General features: G+C 49.3%; 1 protein-coding gene across 1 annotated transcript in view; it reads left to right on the top strand.

The window, feature by feature from the left end:
• EPHB1 (EPH receptor B1) overlaps window positions 1–24,029 on the top strand; it is a 467,658-nt gene that overhangs the window by 113,552 nt on the left and 330,077 nt on the right. Inside the window, exon 2 of the mRNA XM_003822498.5 lies at window positions 17,812–17,876. Within this exon, the coding sequence (XP_003822546.3) occupies window positions 17,812–17,876 (65 nt within the window). The remainder of the gene's footprint in view (window positions 1–17,811; window positions 17,877–24,029) is intronic.

Genomic DNA, 24,029 nt, shown 5'->3' on the forward strand with positions numbered 1-24,029 from the left:
GTAGCCAGGCTAGGGTCTCATTTCCATCTTCTTCCCTCACTGATTCAGTCACTCATGGGCTTGTGCTTTGTGTCCAGCCCTTGCCTGGGAATAGTTCCTGCCCTTAGAAAGCCCACACTGCAGTGCAGTAAGCTGTGTATCTTATCTTCCTTTTTGCAAACCCTCTTCTCTCAGACGTCTCCCAAACACATGGTGTGGGGCCTTCTGCATATGTATCTAGAGGCTTCAGTGTGTCGGCATGGAGGTGCTAACATTCCCAACAAACACAAGGGCTGGGGCCATGCCAAGCCTCTGTGACTCTGCAGCTCTGTGAGTTCTGAGTGATAGAGGGGCTGGCCCTCTCCATAGGCTGTCTTGGGCCCAGGGCCCAGACCTCCAGCCATGCTTCCAGAGGCCATGTGCCCCCATATTATCCTACCCAGGCAGCCTGCAGGGAAGGGGATTTTTTCCCTATGCCTGTCACTCTGCGCTGTGTGGAGGGCAATAGGGCTTTTGTGAGTTCCCAAGTGAACCCACTGGCCCATTGTCTGGCCCAGCTCTCCACAGAGCTCCACCAGCATGGTGAGGACAGGGGCAGGGCTGGGAAAGGCCTGATATATTCCTGGCCAGAGCTGCAAACACTATTCATCCCAGAAGCACCCTGTTAAGCAGCAACAACAGCACAAAGAGGGAGGAGAAAGGAGAGAGTAGGAAACAAGGAGGGAGAAGGCGTGAGGAGGGAGAAGGAAAGAGAGGTGAGGAGGGGGAGGAGGAGGAAGGTGAGGGCAATGAGGAACGGCACCTACAGCATGGAAGAGGAGCTTCTTGTCAGAGTCCTTCAGGCCCTGCACATGGATTCTGCAAAGCCACATTTCTCCTGGAGAGACTGTAGAATGCTCAGTGGAATTCATAAGGGAACAGATAGAGAGATGAAGTGAGCCTGATGGTGCCATGGGGCTCCTCAGACAGTTGTTGTGGTCCTGGAATCCATCAACACAGGTAGGATGTGCCCACCAGGAAGGTGACAGCCCACTTTTTCCCTGGGCTGATCAGACCCCATGGAGCATATAGAGCTCAGCAATGGGTGCTGGCCCATCAGAGAACAGTACACACAAGGTCGGGGGAGGGGGGTGCTGGAAGAAAAGCTGATGGACCCAACAGTGTGGTGGCTAGGAAACAGAATGCTCAGGAGGTCCTGGCCTCTCATAATCTGAAGGGCTGCCATGAAGAAAGGGGAGTAGTTGATTCTGTGGGGGGCCTTTCAGGAACACAACAAGGGCCAAGGAAAGGGAATCCCAAGGAGCCAGCCTTCTGAAAGTTGGAACCAGCTAACAAGAAAATGTCTCCCTGGGAAAGTAGTAAGTGCCTCATCTTTGGAGGTGAGCAAGTGGAGACTGCGTGACCACCTGGGAAGGGTGCTGTGGCCAAGGCTCAAGCTTGGGGTGGAGGAGCACACCATGCCTTCGAAGCTTTTCAAGCCTTGAGAGGTTCTGAAATGCGAGCCAGGCCCAGACTTAGGGCTCATCTTCCACTGCATTTGGATAGCAGGCAGTGCTATGAATGAGCAGATGAAATCTGGACCCCATCATGTCCAAGCTGAAAGACACAGAACAAACCTCCAGATCCTGAAGCTACTCACCTTGGTCTTTTCTCAGTTCAGAAGGAAGAGAACCGCTGGTGTCATTTTTCCTGAACTCCGCTCTTTTGGCCTCAGGAAAAGGATAGGGAGTTTTGAGGCCACAGCCCCTCAAGGAAACCTTCACCCCTACCTCCACAGGGAGAATTCAAAGCCAAGTGGACAAATGACTCTCTCCTTGAGCTTCCAGCATTACAAGAGGAAGAGGTGACTTCCAGGTTGCCCCCGACTGCCCAATGTTAGGAGACCAGGATCAGCACTTCAATTTCCACTCAGGTACAAGCCTCAGACTTCAGTCCAAAAGGGCCTAGAGTGATCAGCCAACCCCAGGAAGATCGAGCAGAGAGAGGTCCAGCCCCACACAGTGTGGTCGGCTGCCTCCTAGTCCATTCCCTCCAAGAAACTAATATGTAGGGCCTCTCTTCAATCTCAGTTTAGCTGCTAAGGGAATGATTCCATAAAATGTTTGCAGTGTAGCTAAGAGTGCCATCCTTAGGCCTGGGGCATCTGGGTTGTAATATGGAAGTTATCTAGTCCCTAAGGCTGCAAGTAGCTTTTTGAGTGTGACTGCTCTGGCCCTGGGAGGTTTGAGGCCCAGGACCCCTCCTTGCCCTCCCTTCCTCCTACGGTGGGTAGACCAAATGCTCACAGCAGAGTAGGAGGGCAGGAGGGACTCTAAGGTCATCATGCCTGTTTGTCCCTCACTGTGGAAAACCAGGACACCTTGAAGGCCAGCATGGGAGCTCTACCTGGACCTTCAAATTCCTCCAAAGACATTTATGCACAGAGGCATTCACTGCAAGAGCTCTGTGAGGCTGGTGAGGAGGATATTTATGGCATTGTGAATATTTGGGATCTCAGGACATGCTGGATGCCAGGAGCCAGTCAATGCTATTGACTGGGAAACACAAATAGAAGTTTTACCAGAGTACTCTCCAGATATCTTGGTGATAACAGAGGACATAGAAGCGTGAGTGACAGGCAGGGCTGGACATGCATTCCCTGACAAGAAGGGGTAGAACGGCAAAAGGTTCGTTCCTGCAGTTGGGAGCATCTGTGGAGTCAGAGGGGTAGCACTGGAGGGGCCTTGGGCATCTTCCCATTGACCCCTGGCAACTGCACAGCTAGAGGAGGTCAGAACTATGATCTCACAGCCAAGAGTGTGCTGTACTCTCATTAGGCTCCTCTCATGGGTCAGCCCTTGGTGGTCCATTGATTCCAGCACCACCCTCCCCTTGACCTCCTGTGCAGTTGACAGTGGTCATGTGGTACAACAGGACAGGGTGAGAACTGGGACAGAAAAGCTGTTGTAAGCACTTCACAATCAATCCCGTGGAACAGGGAGAGATGGATAAAAAGTGGAGTGATTGAGACCTGCACTGAATGGTGAGAGTATGCAGAGTTCAGGAATGGGACAGACTCTGTGGCTTAAGTTATCAGGGAGGCCACCTGGAGGAAAAGGGACCAGGCTTCCACCTTGCATCCTGCAGCCTTTGAACTCCTGGGCCTGAATCATGCAGCAGGAAAGGCTCATTGGCCATCAGTGGATGCAGTGGACAGGGCATCTCTGAGGGCAAGGTACTCTGCAAGGTGTGGCAGCCCATGGGTGAGAGTGAAGATCCTGGCACTGTTCTCTCAGAGCCTGCAGGGAAATGGAGCAGGAAACCACAGAAAAGGCAGCACAGAATGCAAGCCAAGAAAAGTTGGCCTAGGGCTGTTTGTGCAAGGTGGGCTACATCTTCCGGGGAGGAGGAGGGCCAAGGCTGGGCAGTTAGGCAAACTTCCCAGAGGGGCCGAGAGGGATGATGGTGAGGTTTTAGAGGGATGGAGGGATTTGGTGGGGTGGAGTCAGGGTATGATGCGGTCAGCTTCAGTCAGGGAAGACTCCTGGGTAGGAGTCTGGGGGCTGCAGTAGGCCAGCCTGGCTCTCTGAAGAGGGGTGGCTGAGGTCTTGAACTGGAGAGGTGGCAGTGAAGTAGGCCATGAAGACTGTATGTGAGGGGAGTGGTACCCACGGGGCAGCAGCCGCTGCATGGCAACACTAAGAATGGCGAATACTTGGAAGAGGATGGCAGCAGCTGGTGTCAGCCTCCTGGAGGGTAGCTGCATGGTGATGCAGCCTTTGGAGCCTCAGCAGCACCAGTCTGGTCTGGGATGTGTCCAGGAGAACTTGAGAGCCTTCTGGGCCTGCCCCCACTCTTTACTTCCCTGACTGGTTGCCCTTCACTGGCACATCCCCAAGCCCCCCACAGCCATCCCACCCAGGGATCCTGGCTCTCCGGAGCTGCTGCCAGTGCATGCAGGGGTCCTAAGGGCACAGCTCAGTGCCTGTGCCATCTGAGAATTACTGTGCCACAGATCAATCAGGACTGAGGGCCCAGGAGGGCCTGGCAGGGAGAGGCAGACGGCAGCGTATTCCTTCTGATTAACGAGCCTGGGCCACCATCCATCGCCGGCCTTCATTAGGGCTGCAGAGAGTCATTTTGCATGGGCGTGCAGGCTCTCCTCCCCGCTCTTCTCCAGGGTGATTGATGCCCCCTGGGTGCCTGCATCCCCATGAAGTGAGAGGCCTTCTCTCATCTCGCCCACAAAGAGCAGCAGGCAGCAGGTTTATTATGCATGGTTCTTACCCATGTGCCATTGGCGCAAACTCATTGGTCTGTCAGAGTGGCTGAGGCAAACAGATTTAATCTCCCTTAGAATTCATGGTGCTGGAAGACTGGAACATGCCAGGCTCCTAAATTTTCATAGGTCTTTGACTCTCACCACAAAAATGCAAATAGGTGTAGCACTGAGTAGCAGTGGGCTTCTGGCCAGGCCTGCACCATCAGCATGCTGGGACATTGATTTAAAGGCTGTTTGTGGACCCCGGCATGCCTGTGTGGTTCTTTCCTTTCCTGGCCTCTGCCTCTCTCTCTCTCTTTGCTGCTGGATTGGCAGAAGGGTATGCTCTGTGTCAGGAAGGAATCTGAGTCAGGAGAAGGTGAGCCTTGGATAGAAGCCTGCCTACAGGTCTGATTAAATGCCCCCTGAGGCCTGATGGCCTGGGAGTGGGTGGGGCTGCCCAGCACCATGCCTGGGCCAGAGGGCAGCCTCTGAAGCCTGCCTTTCTGTGCCCACTGACATGGTCTGGCCAGTTTGGCTCCTGCCTACAGGTGTTTGATGCTGGAGAGGTCTTGGGGTCCCCAGCCATGGTGGTAAGACCCAGTTTTCTTCTTGGTTATCTGGCTATGGCATATTTGCAGACATAGGAAAGGGCACATGTGGGCATGAAAGGGTATCTGGCCATCTTTTAGGATTTGGGGGAATCTGACATTTCCTGATATCAGAATGGAAAAAGGAGCTGAGATAGAAGGAAAATAAGGCAAAGGACTGTGGCTACTTGGGACTTTGGTATCCCAAATGAAAGGCTTTTTGGTTTTCCATTTTCCTTGTTCCTGTGTTTGTCTCACTGGCTCAGGACTTCACCTTTATTGGAGAGCAGCGTCAGTCCTTGCATCCATAGTCGCCCCCGTCCATCAGTGAACTATATGGAAATGGAAGTTGTGCTAAGAGTGGGGAGGCCAAAGCGAGGGAGGCCCAGAACACCCTCAGTGGTGGGGAGCACACAGAGGTAGTGGAGGCTGCAGGGGCATGGGAGGGGTGAGGGGGGAGCTCAGAGTCCTGGGCGCCAGCCTTTCATGAGAACAGTCTCCTGAGAGCAGGCCCAGCGCTGAACTTTCATCTAACATCAGGCAAGAATACCATCAAAATCATTTTACTGTAAAGAGAAAACCTGCCAGGTCCGACACATCAGGGAGATGAGCAGCATGTTATCTGGGAGGTTGCTGCTGCCCCTGTTCTGAAGCACCATCCCTGACTTTGGGAAAACTCAGAGGGATAATACAGCGGCTTTCTCACCCCCTTCCCAAGTGCTGTGGATGCGAGGAAAGACTATTGTCTTAAGTTTTTGATTGCTTCCCAAGAGGAAACACTCTATGGCCGGGGCCCCTAACCCCCAAGCCATCAACCGGTACCAGGGCTGGAGAGCCCACTTCCGTCAAGGGGTCGAGGGCAGGGTGCGAGGAGGGCAATGCTGGGAGCACTGGGTTTGGAATGTGGCCCTGTTCATCCAGAGCAGAGTCAGTGGCTAGAGCCCCTTCAACACCAGTCTCCTGTGCTCTGCATGTGCGCCAGGCATGGAGAGAAAGGCTCTTCAAAAACGCCCAGTGCAGTTCCATGTCTCAGTGTATATTGGTGGCGGTCGATGGTGGTGTAACTATTTGGGCTCCTTGGTGACCTACATTGCTTTAGACCCAGTTGGGGCCACACAGGATGGCCTCTAGCTAGAGAGAAGCCCATCCCAGATGCCCTCATGCATGGTGTATGTGGGGAGGTGGAGGCTGCACCGAGAGCCCACATCTGTGGTTGTGCAGGAGTTGGCTGTGGAGAATGTGACTGGATGGCTAAGTTTGGTTTCTCAATGAACTGAAGCTGAAGGATGGGTTTGGAGCCAGGCTTTCAGGGCCCAGTGGAACCAAGGTCCACCCTTCAAAGTGAACAGTAGGATTGGAGACTCAGTGGCCAGCCCAGTCTCAAAGGATGTAGGTAAGAGACTTGGGTTTGTGAGAGGTTCTACTCCCCACATCAGGACAAAACGTGGAAACATAACAATGACTGCTCTTTGCAGACCAACTACCACTTGTCAGAGGCTGCAATAGGTGCTTGGTAAATAATATTTTACTGGCTTCCCACAAATGCCTTGTGAAGTGAACATTATTACCCTCATTTAGTGGATGGCTGAACATGAGCCTTAGACGTCTGAGTAATTTGCTGAAGGTCTCACAACCAGACAGCAATAAAGCTGAAACTCACACCCAAGGCTATCAGATCCAAGTCCAGTGTGTTCAGGACTTGGCCACACTGGCATGTAGCTGCCTCCTTGTGTGGGGGACTACAGGACTCTGGGGGGAGGGTTGTTGGAGACATGGGGGTTGCCTTCCATGGGCTACTAATTTAAGCCCTGAGCATCATCAGGGGTCTGGCAGAAACAGATGGCACAGTAGAAAGAGGTGATTGAGGGGAGATTAATGAAGTTCTGTTTACAAAGGTTCACAGAGTTAAAGACAGGCAACAAGAATGACAAAGCACTCAGGGACTAGCAGCAGCAGGGGGCTTTTACCACCCTTAGGTTTGAAGGACATGGGGAGGGAGCCATCTTCCCAGAACTAGGCAAGGCCTGCAGCTATAGGAGGGGCCACCAGCCTCTCCCTGTCAGCAGGCAGGAGCATCTCACTCCCCATGTCCTATAGGCTCCTGCTGGTGAAGGGGCCCAGTGGATGCCTCTCTCTGCCCAGGACAGGTAAGAGAAGGGTAGAGAGTGGACCTTGAGGAGCAAATAGAAACCATGACTCACCTGCTAGAATGGGTATCTTTGGAGGAAGCACCTGGCCTTCCTTGTGTCTGTGTCCCCCAAGCTCCCAGCACAGGCCCTAGTATTTGCTGGAGGAAATCCAACAGCCCCATTTCCCAGTGTCCTAACCCTCTTGTAATTGGTTGAATTCTGTCCCTCACAAAAAAGCTATGTTGAGGTCCTGACCCTCAGTACCTCACAATGCAGCCTTATTTGGAAACAGGGTTAATGCAGATGTAAAGAGTTAAGACGAAGTCATACTAGAGTATGACGGACCCCTCATCCAATATGACTGGCGTCCTTATAAAATAGTCATGCCACATAAAGGCAGAGACAGACAGGGAGAGCAGCATGTGACGAGGTAGGCAGATTGGAGTTGGCAGCTGCAAGCCAAGGAACACCAGAGATCCCAGGCAAACCACCAGAAGCAAGAAATGCCCAGGAAAGATCCTCCCCGATAGGTTCAGAGGAAGTATGGCCCTGATACTGTGTCTGGAATTGGTGGGTTCTTGGTCTCACTGACTTCAAGAATGAAGCCACAGACCCTTGTGGTGAGTGTTACAGTTCTTAAAGGCGGCGTGTCTGGAGTTTGTTCCTTCTGATGTTCAGATGTGTTCGGAGTTTCTTCCTTCTGGTGGGTTTGTGGTCTCGCTGGCTCAGGAGTGAAGCTGCAGACCTTCGCAGTGAGGGTTACAACTCTTAAGGCGGCGTGTCTGGAGTTGTTCTTTACTCCTGGTGGGTTCATGGTCTCAATGGCTTCATGAGTGAAGCTGCAGACCTTCGTGGTGAGTGTTACATCTCATAAAGGCGTTGTGGACCCAAAGAGTGAGCAGCAGCAAGATTTATTGCAAAGAGCGAAAGAAGAAAGCTTCCACAGGGTGGGAGGGGACCCGAATGGGTTGCCACTGCTGGCTGGGGCAGCCTACTTTTATTCTCTTATCTGGCCCCACCCACATCCTGCTGACTGGTCCATTTTACCGAGAGCCGATTGGTCTGTTTTACAGAGAGCTGATTGGTCCGTTTTGACAGGGTGCTGATTGGTGCGTTTACAATCCCTGAGCTAGACACAAATGTTCTCCAAGTCCCCACTAGATTAGCTAGATACAGAGTGCTGATTGGTGTATTTACAAACCCTGAGCCAGACACAGGGTGCTGATTGGTGTGTTTACAAACCTTGAGCTAGATACAGAGTGCTGATTGGTGTATTTACAATCCCTTAGCTAGACATAAAGGTTCTCCAAGTCCCCACTAGACTCAGGAGCCCAGCTGGCTCACCCAGTGGATCCCACACGAGGGCCACAGGTGGAGCTGCCTGCCAGTCCCGCGCTGTGTGCCTGCACTCCTCAGCCCTTGGGCGGTCGATGGGACCAGGCACCGTGGAGCAGGGGGCGGTGCTCGTCCGGGAGGCTCAGGCCGTGCAGGAGCCCATGGCGGGGTGGGGTGGGGAGGCTTAGGCATGGCGGGCTGCAGGTCCCGAGCCTTGCCCCGTGCAGAGGCAGCTAAGGCCCAGCGAGAATCGAGTGCAGCTCCAGTGGGCTGGCACTGCTGGGGGACCTGGCACACCCTCCGCAGCTGCTGGCCCAGGTGCTAAGCCCCTCACTGCCCGGGGCTGGCGTGGCCAGCCGGCAGCTCTGAGTGTGGGGCCCGCCGAGCCCACACCCACCCAGAACTGGCGCTGGCCCACAAGAGCTGCACACAGCCCCTGTTCCCACCCATGCCTCTCCCTCCACACCTCCCGGCAAGCCAAGGGATCCGGCTCTGGCCTCGGCCAGCCCAGATAAGGGCTCCCAAGGTGCAGCGGCAGGCTGAAGGGCTCCTCAAGCGCGGCCAGAATGGGTGCTGAGGCTGAGGAGGTACTGAGAGCGAGCAAGGGCTGCGAGGGCTGCCAGCACACTGTCACCTCTCAATACCATCTTGATTTGGGATTTTTAACCTTCTGAACACCTCTGTTGTTTTAAGCCACTGAGGTTGTAGTGCTGTTACAGCAGTCCTAAGAAACTAATACAGCTTCTAAAGTAAGTTCCATATTTTATTAGTGAAAAGCACTCACATAGTACAAGCATACACACTACTAAGCCACTGTAAGACCATGCCAGACCTGAGGATTCCAGAGACAGAAAGTCCATCGTAGGTCTAGAGGTCCCCTATAGTTTCTTGTCATGTTTCTCAGATACCACCCTAAGAACTAAGAGCCAGAAGAAACCCTCTGAACCATAGAGGAGAACGACCATCAAAAGCCATGTACCAAGGGCCAAGCTGGGCTGGGCAGGTAGGGTAGCCCTTCTGAAGCCGATTCCCAGCCTTACACAGCTCCGTACATTGAACAGACCTTCCCATGTCCCCATGCTCTGGTCTGCTTCTCTGGAAGTCTACCTTGGAAGAGCCCTGGAGGGAGAGAAATGGCTCTGGGCCTTCCCGCTTTTTCATGGGCTATGCCACGTGTGAACCAAGACCTAATCTAGGGCCTGTCCCAACTCCTTCAGACATCTTTCTATGCTGTGACCCATCTAAGCTGCGTCTTCTTTCTAGTTACCATAATTAATTGCACCTTGGAACATAAAAGAAACAGAAGGAGGAGGATGTAGTGGGGAGGACTGTGCTGATCTGTATGTCCTTTAAAAGAGCAAATTTCACAGTTTGTTTTATAATTTAAATGCCTGTTCAGACTCATTCAATCAGTCAGTCATTCAGCAGATGGGTTGGGTTGGCACTTTCAGTTTCCTCAGGCTTGTTTCTTCTCTTCCTCACTGGCCATGACCACACATCAACCAGTGGAGACTTACACAATAAGAGCTTCCATTTGCCTAGCATTTTATACTGGCAAAGACAATAAATGAATGTGAGTCAAATGAGTGTTCTTCAGAAAACACAGAGCATCTTTATGGGCATGTCTCTGTTGACTCAGGGCAGGAAGCAAGAGGGAAAGCCTCTACCTCTGTTGTACATTAGTGTTTTGGCATTCAGCCTGAGTTGATTTGCTCATCAGTTGTGGAGCTGGGGTTTGAACCCAGATCTTCAGGGTTTATTGAACATTTATATTGTATGAGGGCATCTGACCAAGCTCTGTGGGACAGAAGTCACAGCTCTGCGCTCTGAAGTTACTTCGAATAAACTCAGATATATAAAGTGATAACGAAAACCAACCATTCAAACAGTACGAGTTCTGTAGAGGAAGGAAGACCTCCATGAGTAGGACTAGGTCGAGTCTTTCAGGTGTGTAGAGGGGAGGAGGAAGACAGTCCAGGCAAGAGGAACAGCATGAGCAGAAATGGGGTGCTGGAAGAAGGGCTTCATTTAGGGAACTGAAGATCAATTTGGAAGAGGTGGGTTTAGATCAGAAAGCTCTTAAAGGCCAGGCATTTGTGGCATATCTTGGAGTTAGTGGAGAGACTTTGAAAATCATAAAGTAGAGGAATGAGAAGTGATGAAAGAGTAATTTTCTGAAAATTGGTTAAATTTTTATTTCTGAATTTGTGTCATGTAAAGCAGCATAGTAATAATTAGGAAGCTCATCTGTAAACCAACATCCCCCACCCAGCAGCTGTTCCATCTTGCTTCCTAGTTTTTGTAGGTAGTTGCTGTTTCACTCAGTTGAAACACTGTCTCCTGAGTTGCATCTGTTGGCTCACACAGTTCTGCTTCCTGCTTTCTCTTTCACTGCTCACATTCTGCTCACTGCTACATTGTCTTCATAACACTCCAGGCGTGTGAATGTGCTATCCTGCCCCTCTTCCTTCCCCTATGGATGGGCTGGTTCCAGTTTTTCTCATAGTTCAGATAATGATGCAATGAATACCTTCATGATATAGGGCTTTTTGTTTACTTCTGAAATTATTTTCTTTGGACAAATTCTTCGGGGTGAAGTTATTAGGTGGTCAGAGGGCCTGAGACTCTATAAGCCTTTCTTTAGTGTGGCCATATTACTGTTTAAAAAGCTGAACTATTTACATTATCAGACAATGAAGTCTCCAGCTGCATAAAGAGCAACTGAGATGAGGCCTCCTGGATGAAACACCAGTTACGAGGTGGTTGCTGTGGTCCTCATGTGCAGGAATGAAGCCCTGGAGTCAGATAGGGTGCTGATAATGAAAAGGAATACACATCTGAAAAAGATGCTGTAAAGGAAGAAAGAACCATTGGAATATGGTTAATGATTGAGTAAAAGACTGAAGTAGAGGAAGGAATCAAAACTAAATGCTGCTGAAGTTTCACAGCTGGGCTCCAGGGAAGTTTGGAAGGGTTTGGTGTGAAGAAGAGAATTGCTGGAGGGAGAAGATTTAGATGGGGGAGACACATGGGAGATGGGTTGTGGAAAGTTTGCTTGGAACATGTTCTCTTTGAACTTCTGTGGCTGTGCTGGGCCCAGGCACTGGTCATGATAGAACACAGGCTGGTGCCCTTAACAGTTTACAGTCAACCAATCCCATTCCAAAATCCAAAGCCAGCAGGCAACCTGAGGCCAATTCAGACTGGTAGGGATGAGATTACAGGGAGACCAGCCTGTACAGGCAGCAGGAGGTCCGGACATGGTGTGAAGTTGGGGCTTAAACACCTTTAGTGCTGGGCCCCTGTTGCAAGGGCTGAGGGTCAAGGGCAGTAGACACCCTGAGGAGCCATGTGGGCATCATACAGGAGTTCCATGCCAATAGGGCTGGCCTGCCCAGCCAGCAGAGCATGTGCAGATCAGGTTCGGAGGACAGCTCAGAGACCCCTAGGGAAGGCAGACGACCCAGCCACGCACACCCTTGGCACCTAATGCAGTCTGGATTTGGGACTGGGGGGTATTATTTAATATATCCCACTCTTGCCAGTATGGACTGTCTTAGGGCAGGGGTGTGTGTGTGTGTGTGTGTGTATGCATGCGCCTGTGTGTGTGCTCATACACAAATATGTGAAGGGGACGGGGGTGGTCTCTGCGCTTTCAACAGCCAGGGGCTGGGGAAAAGAAGGAGGAAGTTCCAGCTGCCTACCAGGCTCCATACACCTGCTATTTTATTTCGTGCTCACATTGTACCTATGAGTCCATCTCCTACCATTCACTGAGGCTGCCATTGCAGATCTAGTTGCACGGTTATTGGAAAAATTTCTGTGTTCTGTGTGGCTGCAAGCTCCCTGAGGGCTGGGATGTCTGTCTGTTCCCTGTTCGTCTCTGCTTGCACAGCACTCCTTCCCCCAGTCTCCATGGGAGTTACTAAAAATTCTTTGTTGAATGCATACCTGAACCCCTTTTTACCACCTTGCAGCTCTCTTGCAAGGATCCTCTGCGGAGGTAGAGGGAAGGAGTTGGGGCTGCCGTGTGTCCTTTGTGCAGTGGGACCAACTCTCGGCTGCTTGCATTTACGTAATAGCAGCTTTGTTCTTGAGCTATTTCATAGTGTGGCTTTCAGGCTTAAAGAGTTCTATGGGCTGTGGAGAATAACACAGGGAAATGACTGTACGGTGGCACTAGCCCTGTCCTGCTTGAAAGGTCTGTGGACTTGCCTTATCAAATACACATAAGGCACTGCTCAGAAAAGGCCTGGAAGCTGCTATTCCATCTGTTAGTATATGTTGTGTTTTGTTACCATGATGGAAGGACACTGTAAATATTTCAACTGAATATCTGATTAATGTCTCTCCAAAAAGCATGGAGGAGCTGTAAAAAGAGGGTTTATTTCCTTTTCAACATGATGGGTGTCTAATTTTTCCCAAATGTCAGTATATCCAAAGGTGCCAATCCAGACAGAAACAGAAACTGCCTGCAGGGCCAGGCAGTAGCTGCCTCTTCTTCCTCACAGGAGGCTCAGACCTGGCCCCACCATCCGGACCCCCAGGAGGTGGCCCCACTGGTTGGTGGGAATGCCCTGAGGGTTTCCATACTGAAGCCTCTACAGGGAAGTGTTCCCTGGGAATATGGGATCTCTCTGTCAGGTTTTTTTTTTTGAGACAGGGTCTTGTTATGTTGCTCAGGTTGGTCTCAAACTCTGGGTTCAAGAGATGTCCCACCTCAGTCTCCCCTGAATAGCTGGGATTACAGGTGCACGCCACAGTACCTGGCTCTATGATAGGTTTCTTATGCATCTCATCCTTCCCAGGTTCCTGCAAGTCAAGCCAGCCCTTGCCAGAAATCCCTTCTATCTCCCTTCTTAGCCTCCCTTCTCCTTTTGCTCACTGTTTTTCTTACTCTCCCATCTGCTTGGGATGACTCCTACTTCATTCCCTTCAGCTGGTTCTTGCCCCTCCCACTGTTGCTTTTAGGAGTCACTCTCCCGTCTCTGTCCCAAGAGGCAGGGGGAGATACTCCATTCTTCCCTCCTCACCACTGCCCACCCCTTTCCAGGAAACCTCAAGCATTTCCCTTTGCCTACACACAGGGCGAATCTCCCTGATGCTCCTTGTTGGGACAGGCACACCTGTTCCCCGCATACAGAAAAATTTTTCCAGTTCGTTTTTCCAGTCTTTTTCTCATAGGCTCAGCCAGAATAGGGTGCCAGTTATGACTTTGCTTCCTGTCCTTTCCTCAACTAAACCATGAATTTCTCTGGGGCACACATCAATTTATATGCATTGTTTTATCCCCAACATGTGTTATTCCCTTGGTCTTTACAACAATGCAAAGAAGAAAGCAGATGAAGTATCATTAGATGTGTAACATAATTAGCTTCTTAAAGATACTTTATCGATATCATACAGAATATACCATATCAGATTTTGACATAGCTAAAGAGACTAAAGCTTGGAGTGATTTAAGTTATAGTAATAGCAATACCTCATGTTTCACAGTGTTTTATTTCACTCAGCCTCACCTTCTCCCCTCATAATCCTGCCTATTAGTTAGCTCTAGGCCCATCCTGCAGATGAGGAGCACAGATGGAGAGAGAGATGGAGACAGAGGGAGGGCAGAGGGACGGGGGAGGTTGTATGACACGAGCAAGGTCATATCTCTTCTAGGTAGTGAAGATGGGACTTGGGACCTGGTCTGCCCACACCAGCACTCTCTCCACCATGCGTGTGCCCTTCCCGGCAATCTCCCCTTGGGCACTGAGTACGTGCTCCCAGAGGGTGGTGGGCATGGGTCCCAGAGTCGTGTCCTCTGCAGGAATCCCCAGATCTGACAGCACCACACGCACTTCCAGCTGGGTTGGTCCCCGTGCCACTGTCTGAGAGCAGAAGTGATGGTAAATATTTAATTGTGCTTCCACCATAACTTTCTGCCAGAACTCTCAATATGCTTTATAAATGCAAATGAGTGCGCTCTTCCTCTCCAGGGAGATGTAAACCTGCTCAAATCACTTTTATTCAGCCCCCCACTAGAGTGTAATGCCATCATCAGGAGCTCTTTGTGCCAGAAAAGAAACTGCCCTTAATCATATGGAGTGGATGGTTTATGGTTTTATGGTCTTCTGTCTCCACAATGGGCAGATGTAAAGAAATGGATTTCTCTTGCTGCAAATTCTGTCCAACAGAGTGTGTGGAAAACACTATTTAGAAGCAGATTTAATTCTAGCACTAGAGCAGGTGATCATGACTAATATGAAGTCTTGGGCTGTATTTATGGGGTTAATAAAACAAATGAGTCCTTGGACGACAAAGAAGTAAGGTTGATTCTTTTATTTGATTCTGGACTCTGTTTTCCTCGCCACCATCCTCTGCCCGCTCCCTGCTTCTCCAACATGATCTTGCTGTTGGGGTGGGGGATGCATTATTCTGGGAGCTTTTGTGGCTTCTTGGCTTTATGAGTGAGGATCCCACTCCTGCCAGACCCCAGAGCTTCAGCAGAGCCCCTCAAAAGCCCAAGTCGGCCTTGTGGTCCATGTGCTGAGATTTGAGGCTGTTGGTGTCAGGGTAGGAAACTGTGTGACTTGAGAGAAAGCACTGCACCTTCCTGTACCCCGATTCCCAACTCCGCCACAAGGATTCAGTTGCTCCTGTTTCAGGCCCACCTGGCAGAGACATTTTAATAATCATGGAGATGAGTTTCTACAGAGCCTCATGGAGTGTCTTCTGAGAAGTGTATTATGTAAATTTGGTGTGTCATGATGATCATTATTAGTGCTGTGAAGTGGAGATGGGGGGAGGGAGGGAGAGCTGCTCTAAGCAGGGACCAGCCTCCCCAGCTGTCAGAAGAATTGGAGACGAAAACAAACTTAAGAAGCTTGCTCCAATGCTTATGTTCCTTCAAATATGCATGGGGCACGACTCAATCTGAACACAAACTCACATGGGTAGGAAAATGCAGCTTTCTTTATTTGCTTTTACTCCTGTTCATTTCCAGTTTGAGCCCCTGTTTCGCTGGGGTAGCAGAAGTGCTATCTGGGTTACAGGTAGGCCCATCGTGTTAAGCTGTGGAGGAAGGCACTCCCTGACTCTGTTGGCTCCTGTCCACACAGGCACCTGCTGAGATACCCTGTACCCCACCTGAACCCTGCTTATATCCCATGCAGGTCACCACTGGGTGCTCCCAGGTCCCCCTCATTAGACCCACTCAGGCCCTTTGGCCCCCCTGCAGTCCCTGAGTGCCATGTTAGTCTGGTGGGGCCATTGGCCACTCCCTCACCTCCCTAGGATGCTGAATATCCAAGCCCCTGTGTCCTGGACAGGCTCTCAGCATTTCTCTTGTGGAATGGGTAGCTCTTTGGGATTGAGTGAGCAATGAGAGCATAGGAAGACCCTTTCTTCCACATAGCTCCCCATTTATCACTTCTGTTTTAATTCCCTTAGTCCTGCTCCTAGGATGGGTTTCTCCCCAAACCTTTGGTTTATGACAGGGTTCTTCTATTTCATAATGGGCCCAAGATTTTGTGACTCTGCCTTCACATCTCCTCCCTGACACGGTAAACAAGGAGTGGCTGTTCTCAAGGTTATGGGAAGGGGAGGCAGTGGGAAGGACAAGGGGAGAAAAAAACCCAAACAATGCATCATTTATATTGTACCCTTCCCTGTTTGTTGAGTAGCTATGCAGCTGGGAGATGCTGTGTCTGTTCCCTTGATACATATCCTGGGAATGCAGGGGACTAGGACACCATCACCTGCCCATATAGCACCATTGTGTAAATTTTTAAAAGTGTCCCTCTGCAACAATTGGATGTCCACATCAAGAAAAAAGTGCATTGATCCAATACCTTCCACCTTATGCAAAAATTAACTTGAACCATAGACCTAGGTAGGAGAAAAAAATCTTTGTGACTTTGGGTTAGGCAAAGATTTTTCAGACACAGCACTAAACTGTAAAAGAAAACAAAATAATAAATTGGACTTCATCAAAATTAAAAACTTCTGATTTTTGAAAGACACTGTTATGAAAATGAAAACATAAGACACAGACTGGGAGAAAATATTTGCAAAGCATATATCTGAAAAAGGAGTTGTATTCAGAATATATAAAGACCTCTCAAACTCAATAATAAGAAAATAATCCATTTAAAAAGGAGAAAAAGATTTGAATAGACACTTCAAAGAAGATTTATGGATGACAAATAAGTATGTGACAAGATGTTTAACACCATTTGCCAGCAAGGAAATGAAAATTAGGACCATAATGATATATCACTACACACCGATTAAAATGGCTAAAGTTAAAAACAAATGACCATGCCAAGTGTCAATGAAAATATGGAGGAACTGGAACTCCCATAGACTCTCACAATAATAGCCCCAAACTGGAAACAACAGGTGAATGAATAAACAAATGGTGGCACATCACACAAAAGAGTATTACTCAGCAATAAAAAGAAATTAGCTATTGGTATACACAACAACATGAATAAGTCTTAATATAATTATGCTGAGTGAGAGAAGCAAGATTTTTTAAAAATGGCATATACTATATGGTTCCATTTATACGAAGTGTGAGAAAATGCCATTTATTCTACAGTGACAGAAAGCAGATGAGTCATTACCTGGGACAGGGACATGGTGGGTTAGGAGCAGGAGGAAGAAAAGGATTACAAAGGGACTAAATAAACTTTTGGGTATGATGAATATGTTTATTATCTTAATTTGTGGTGATGGTTTCACTGGTGTACATATATATCAAAATGTATCAAATCATACATTTTAAATATGTGCAGTTTATCCCTGACGGCTCCTAGGAGGTCACAGCAGCATCCAGGTGTCTGTCTTTCCTTTCCTGTGGCCAGAGGAAGGATGGTAACCAGCTGGCTGCTGTGGCCACCCTTGCCACTTCATCACCTGCATGGTAGGCTGCTGGGATGTGGGATGTGTGTTTGTGTTCTATGTGAAACCTTTGACAAAGCTATGTGAGCCCTTTGGAGTTGATGGGAAGTCACCCAAGGGTGTCAATATAGATGCCTAATGGGGAGGCAGAGGAGAATGTGTGGAGAGGAAGGAGGGCAGAGAGATGAGGCCAGAGAAGCTGCATAATGGGGAGGAAGAAGGCAAAAAGAGGTGGCCTAGAAAGGCTTGAGGAAGGAATTAAATTTGGCTACTTGTTCAACACGGCCCTGGCAGAATCTCTGGGAAGAATATAATCTGGGAAGAAGCTGGGTCTTGGCGGTAAAGTGGTGGGTGCACAGATGACTTCATCCTACACGGGAGCCTTGGGGTCACCGGGGAGAGAGCACTGGACTTAGCATCAGACATGAAGTCTGTATCCAACTTTGCCATAAGCTGCATAATCTTGGCAGGCTTCTTTTGCTATCTGAGCCTTGGGCTTCACAGAGGGGCCTGGGCTTGAAGATGCACAAACCTCCTTGTAGTACTGTCATTTACTATCACAAACAACTTCGTGACCTTGAGGGCCACTGTATAGCAATCCTTCTGACTCATTGTTTTTGTTTATTCTTTTTTTCTTTTTAATCTACAGAAACGTTAATGGACACCAGAACGGCTACTGCAGAGCTGGGCTGGACGGCCAATCCTGCGTCAGGGGTGAGTATCAAACCATTCTTCTTTCAATCCTGCTATGAGGTCCTGGACCCATATGATATCTAGGAGAGTAGAGACTACCCAGAGCAGTACCTGTGGGGAATGGAATACAGGTGTGAATGGCTGTGTCCACTGCCCATCCATGTAAAGACAGCACCAGGGGTCTCAGACCTGAGCTGCTGCCTCGTGTGCTGATGTAGACCATCTCTTGACACAGTCCTTTCTGAAAGCTGACACCTAGACAACTAGGGCCATGGCTGTGTGGGGATGGGGACACGCAGGCTAATGGCACTGAGGCAGATCAGAGATCTGCGATGCCCAAAGGGCTGCAGCAAAGGCAAAGACATGAGGGAGGAGATAGAGTTCAGAATGGCTAAGCTCTCTTTCACCTAGACCTTGCCTTGGAGAGACATTCATGATTTATTTATCTAGTGTTCATGTAACTGGCCAGCTACAAAAATAGATTATCCTTGAGGAGCTCGTGGCCTCCTGTGGGAACCAGTGTGTGGCACTGGAGATCAACAGGTAGGTGTGGGCACAGAGTTGGGAATGAGAAACCATGAGGTTAGACAAGAAGCCTTTACAGACAAGGTGTGAGCAAGCTGGGTTTTAGAGCATGAGTAGGAGATTGACAGATGTTGTATAGAGAGCCTGGAAAGACGTTCTAAGTAGGAGAATGCTGGTTGAAAGGGGTGATGAGATTATGAAAACACATAAGAGGGAAGAGTCTGTGTGTATGGAACAGAGCATGGTGTGAATGCTGCTGAGATGGGGCTGGAGGGTAAGTTGGAACCTGGAAGGGTGGCGATGGACTGTGACTGCCATGCTGAGCAGGGAACTTGGATTTTATCCCATAGGAAATGGAGAGATCCTGAGCAGGAGAAGGAAATGGTCACACTTGTTGACAGGATTGTAGAGAACAGTTGAGAGAAAGGCATTTAAGAGGCTCTTTCAGCTGTCTTGGGTGTGACAAAAGAATCAAGTTAAAATAGGATATGCAGAGGCTAGTTTGAGAGAAGTTAAGGAGGACAAATTGGCAATGGATGGACTATGGCAGGAAGGAGAGAGACAGAGGAGGTGGAGATGATGTTCATGTCCCTGGCGTGGGCAGTTGGCTAATTTCAGGGGTTAATCATGAAGGGAGAAGGCAAGAGGAGGTGGGAGTGCTCTCTTCATCCCAGCCAGTGGGTGATGTCTGGCTAGGACAGGGTGGTCCTGGGCCTCCTCCTCTGTCCCAGACCTTCTCTCTGTGTCCCATCCCTGTAACCTCTATGCCCCACGAAGGATCTCCAGCATAGCACATCATCACCATGCCCTGGTTCTGCTGCAGGGGTGGTTCTAATCGGGACATTTGGGTCACAGGGCAGACAGTTATCTCACCTGTGCATTCTCCACTGGTTTCTCACTGTTACTTTATCCCAGCATTTGAAGAACTGCGCTGCTCGAGGCATAAGCATGATGCCTTGAAACAGGGAAGCAAGGTCCAAAATGAGCTGGCATTCCCTAAAGCAGGGAGCAGGGACAGGGGCAGAGCCAGACCACACTGAACAAGGCCAAGTCATGCCAGAAACACTGTGGGCAACCAGGAAAACCTTCCCACTTTTACTTGGGACTTTATGTAAAGCTGATGAGGCAGCAGTTCTTCCATATCACCTGGATATTAAGAACTTGCCATCTTTTACAAATTATGTTATTGTTTGAAGGCTTGTGTGTTTTTACAAGGCCCCAACATAATTTATGGTTAATTTTTCCCTTGGTTTTTGTACACAACACCTGTTTTCTTTTTACTTCTGATATCCTTTCCCAAGGAAGATTCTCCTTGAGGGAAACATTCAAAGTCAAGGCATGCCCTTTAGAGACAGCAGCTGCCTGGGCTCTGCCTGTTTGCCCTCCCCACCTGCTACCAGCATGCTCAGCTGCCTTTCCCCAACACTCATTGTGAGGCAGCACACAGCCAGATCATTCTCCTGGTGCCTGGAGTAGCTTCTGAGTCTGTCTAGTTTATAGTGACGAGTGGGAGGGTCAACATGGCCTTTGGTCTGGGTGGAAAAGGAGGATCAAGGACTATGCTTCCATCCCAGGCCTGCTTGTCTGTTTCCTCCGTGCTCTTCCAGGACAGTACCCTCCAATTCTGTGAACACACCAGTGACTCCCAAGTTAGTATATCTGGCTCAGACTCACATGTCTAGCTGCCACCTCTTTCACTGGATGCTCATGGGCATATCAGTCTCAACATGGCCAAGCAGATCTCACCCCTTTTCCTTTCCCCACCCACACACGTGCATTCTCTGTCCAAATCTTAGCACATTTATAAAGGCCAGAAACTGATTCTTGACTTCTCCTTTTATTATCTTCAGATCTCTGCTCGTGTCCATCCTCAGGGATACGCTCTCTGCATCCCAGCCATGTTGGATACCCCATCACAGGTCTTCTCAGTGCCAGGGAGCTTTACCAATAGCACAATACACAGTCCCAAAGTTTATATCTCTCTGTGTTAGAATTTGATTCATTTCTAGCCCCCCCTTCAGCCATATTATAACCTCCGGGGTGGCCAGGACTCTATGCATTTGTTCATCATTGGCAGCTTACACCTAGTTCACTACCTGACTCAATGTTTCACTGTTGAAAGTTTCTGACTTGAGCAAGTGGGTGGATGATGGTGCCATCCTTGGAGTCAGAGGACACAGGAGGAGGAGTATGCTTGGGTGGGAAGAGGATGAGTCAATCTGGGACCTGTCAAGCTTGAGGCGTCTCTGAGGCACCCACGGGAAGGTGTGCCATCAGTATTCGACTTAGGGGCAATGGAATCAGAAGGCGGCCCCATGTCAGTGAGATGGGAGCCTGGGGCATGGCTGCAGTTTCCCAGGGGAGTGTCCAGAGAGGAAAGAGGTGAGAGCTTTGGATGGATAACCTGCACTGAAGTGCCAAATAGAACCTGACCAGGAGACTGGGAAAGAGTGGGCTGGGAACAGGAGAAAACCAAGAGGAGGTCCAGTTTTAGAAGCCAGGGGAAGAGTGTGTCAGGGAGGAGGGCACAAAAGTGGCAAATGCTTCTGCGTGTTAAACATTTCCACTGGGTTTGGCTGCAAGAACCCTATGGTTAAGTATACAGATGGTTTCAGAGGGGCCCAGCACAGGAAGCCAGAAAGCAGAGAGGTGAAGAGTCAGTAGGAGGTGGGCAGTAGAGACAGCAGTTGGTAAGAGAAGCAGGACAGAGCTTGGTAGACGGAGGGAACAAGGGGCTGTGGGCACATTTGCCTTTCCCGGGGAAATGGCTCCTTTCCTGTTGAAATAGCAAGACAGAGATAAAGGCACCTACAGAGAGCTGAGAGTGCTCAGTTTTGACATGACAGAGCCATGAAATAGAAAAATTCCTCTCAGCTGCATATCTTCTCTCTGAGGTTGGAAGTGAGGTTTGGAGGGTGAGGCATGTGGAGTCCGGGTAGCAGGTGTTGAGAGGGCACAAAAGGAACTGCTACTGAGAGCTGCAGAGAGGCTGGGCATATTTCAGAGGAATATGGCAAGGAGTAAGAGCTGAATTGTGGCTGACAACTGTGCACGGGTGAGGATCCTGATCTACAGGCCTCCTTCAGCTGCCTGACTGCCTGGAAGAGCTGTGGCATTGGGATCATCCAGAGTTCTGGTTGCACAGGAAAAAATGGCAGGACTGAAGGGGCCAGGGGCTGAGGATGCTGGCACCTTATTTCATGACATATACCCCACAGGAAAGAGTGAGGCCAGGAGGGACTGGTGTGACCAGCCCAGGGGCCCCAGATGTAGGTCTCAGTGAGGCTAAAGAACAGATGTGATGGCATGGCTGGGACTGGAGGAAGACCTGGCACCTTGACATCAGATTTAAGACACACAGATGTCTTCCGGGTGAAGAGGCTCTGAGTGGTTCACGGTGTGAGCTGCTGGAGCAGAGGAGGATGAACTTCATGGCACTGAGGAGCTCAGGTGTTTGAGAAGCCAGGAGGCTTGGGAGAGCAGGGGTCCACCTTTTTCTGAGACCTAGTATGGAGAAGATTGGGGAGAGAGATGGACTGTCAGCCCAAAAAGGAGGGAAAGTCCTCAGATTGTTTCTCTGCAGTCAGGATACCATGCATGGATGTTTAAGGCAGAGATTGTTCTGGAGGCCTCAAAGGAACTGGGTTTGCCCCATCCAGAGGAGGCACACAGTGCTGCCAGGGGCCCAGCTGGCATTGCAATGGGCCCCATCCACAGTGCATAGCCTGTGTGGCAGGCTTTCAGACCCAGAGAGAGGCCAAGGGACTCTTCCTTTTATGGGGCTAAGTGTGTGCCTTTGATGCTGTACTTGAGAACTACCAGATATAGGAAGGGGTTGGACCACTCACCTACACAAAGCCCACAAATCATTCTCAGTTTTATTGTTGGAAAGCAATATTACATGTCAAAACCAGAAAGTACGCCCAGATTAAAAATGCTGCTTTATAATCTATTGCAGCACCCTGCCTTTCATTGAAGGCCTTTAGGTTTAATCTAAATCAGGGGCTAACTGGTGAACAGAGGAAAAAGGTAACAAACACATTTACAAAGTAACAAATGCCAGGGAGAGGCTGAGCTCCCACTAACGGGCTATCCCAGGGACCCTCACCACAGGCCCTGGTGACCCTTTCTTTGGGCTGGCTTCTAGCCCTGCCCTGAAAGATTCCCTAACCTTTACATTTCTGGACCTCTAGGCAGTGGGGAGTTCAGAGAGGTCCTGTGGATAAACAGTCAGCGCTGTGCCCAACCATGGGCAGTGCTCTGTAAGTAGCAGTCTTTCTGGTTGCACCTCCAGGTCTGCTCCAGTTCCTAGATGCTCCCTGGCCTCCCTACTCTGTTCCTTCTTCCCGACACTCTGTCTCTCAGGTGTCAGTTTTGTTCTCAGCCCCTCTGGGACGCTCCTGGATGCTCCTCCCACCATGGCTGGGGTGGGTGCCCCATTTTTTTAAGCCTGTGGGGCTTTGTACCAACCTCTAACATACTGTCCTTCACTCTATAAGTTAAATATCTGTTGATGTGTCAGCCTCTTGCACTGGTCAGAGAATGAGTCAGCTCCCTCTTTGTGTCCCTGGTGCCCAGCACCAGCCTGGCATAGGACAGGATCAGATTAATGTTTTGTTGACTGAGTAAATGAATAACGATCATTCTTGATACCTGTCTGCATCTCCATCACAGGCCCCAGAACTTAGGAGACACTTAATTTAGGCTTACTGTAACCCAAATACACTGTAACATGTTTGTTGTAGGCCTCTTAACACCCAATTGGTTGTCAATATCTTTTTAAAGAGCATAATTAGTGATGCACATGGAGCCACTTCTCCTGAGATAAGCATAATAAAGGGGACCAGGACAGGCAGAAGAAAGTCCCTGTTGCTTTCAGCCCTTGGCTGTGATGGATTAGAAAGGCAAACCTAGTCCCTCTGATCAAGAGGCTTATTTAACTTGCTTGTTGGAAATCTCAGTCCACAGTTCTTTTACTTTTGATGTGGTTGGCCAGGGCTCATGGCCATTTGTACTTGGGCCACCATTGGCCTCTGTGTGTGTAAGTTTCTGTGTTTGTGAGATGTGTGGCTTATGTGTAAACATCTACCTGAGTTCTTACTTTCAAAAAAGTGCTGCGAGGGCTTCCAGTCTCCTCCTCCTGTGCTGTCCTGTGGAACCACCTTCAGGGCCTGTGATACGCTCTGTTGACTACTGTAACACTGGCAGATCTTCACCATAGGAAAGGGGATGTGATAGAGGAAAAACAGGAAAGAAGTCCGAAGCCAAGCCTCATGAACCTTCAGGATGAGTGAGCTGGGCTCATGTGTACTCCGTGTGTATGTATGTGTGCATATATGTCTCTTTAGAAATATAAGTATGTGTGTGCATGTATATATGAGTGTATGTATATTTGTGTATGTACATATACATGTGTATATATGTCTGTATATATGTATATATGTGTGTCTATGTTTGTACATATGTATATATGTGCTGTGTCTGTATATATGCATACATGTACATATGTATATAGTGTGTATATATGTATATGTGTGTATATGTGTATCTGTATAGATGTGTATGAATATATATGAATGTATATATGTATGTATATATATGTGTGTGTCTGCACACATATCCTTGTATGTGTGTGTGTTTGTGTGTGTG

This window comes from Pan paniscus, chromosome 2, assembly GCF_029289425.2.
Source record: "Pan paniscus chromosome 2, NHGRI_mPanPan1-v2.0_pri, whole genome shotgun sequence".
Taxonomy (NCBI): Eukaryota; Metazoa; Chordata; class Mammalia; order Primates; family Hominidae; genus Pan; species Pan paniscus.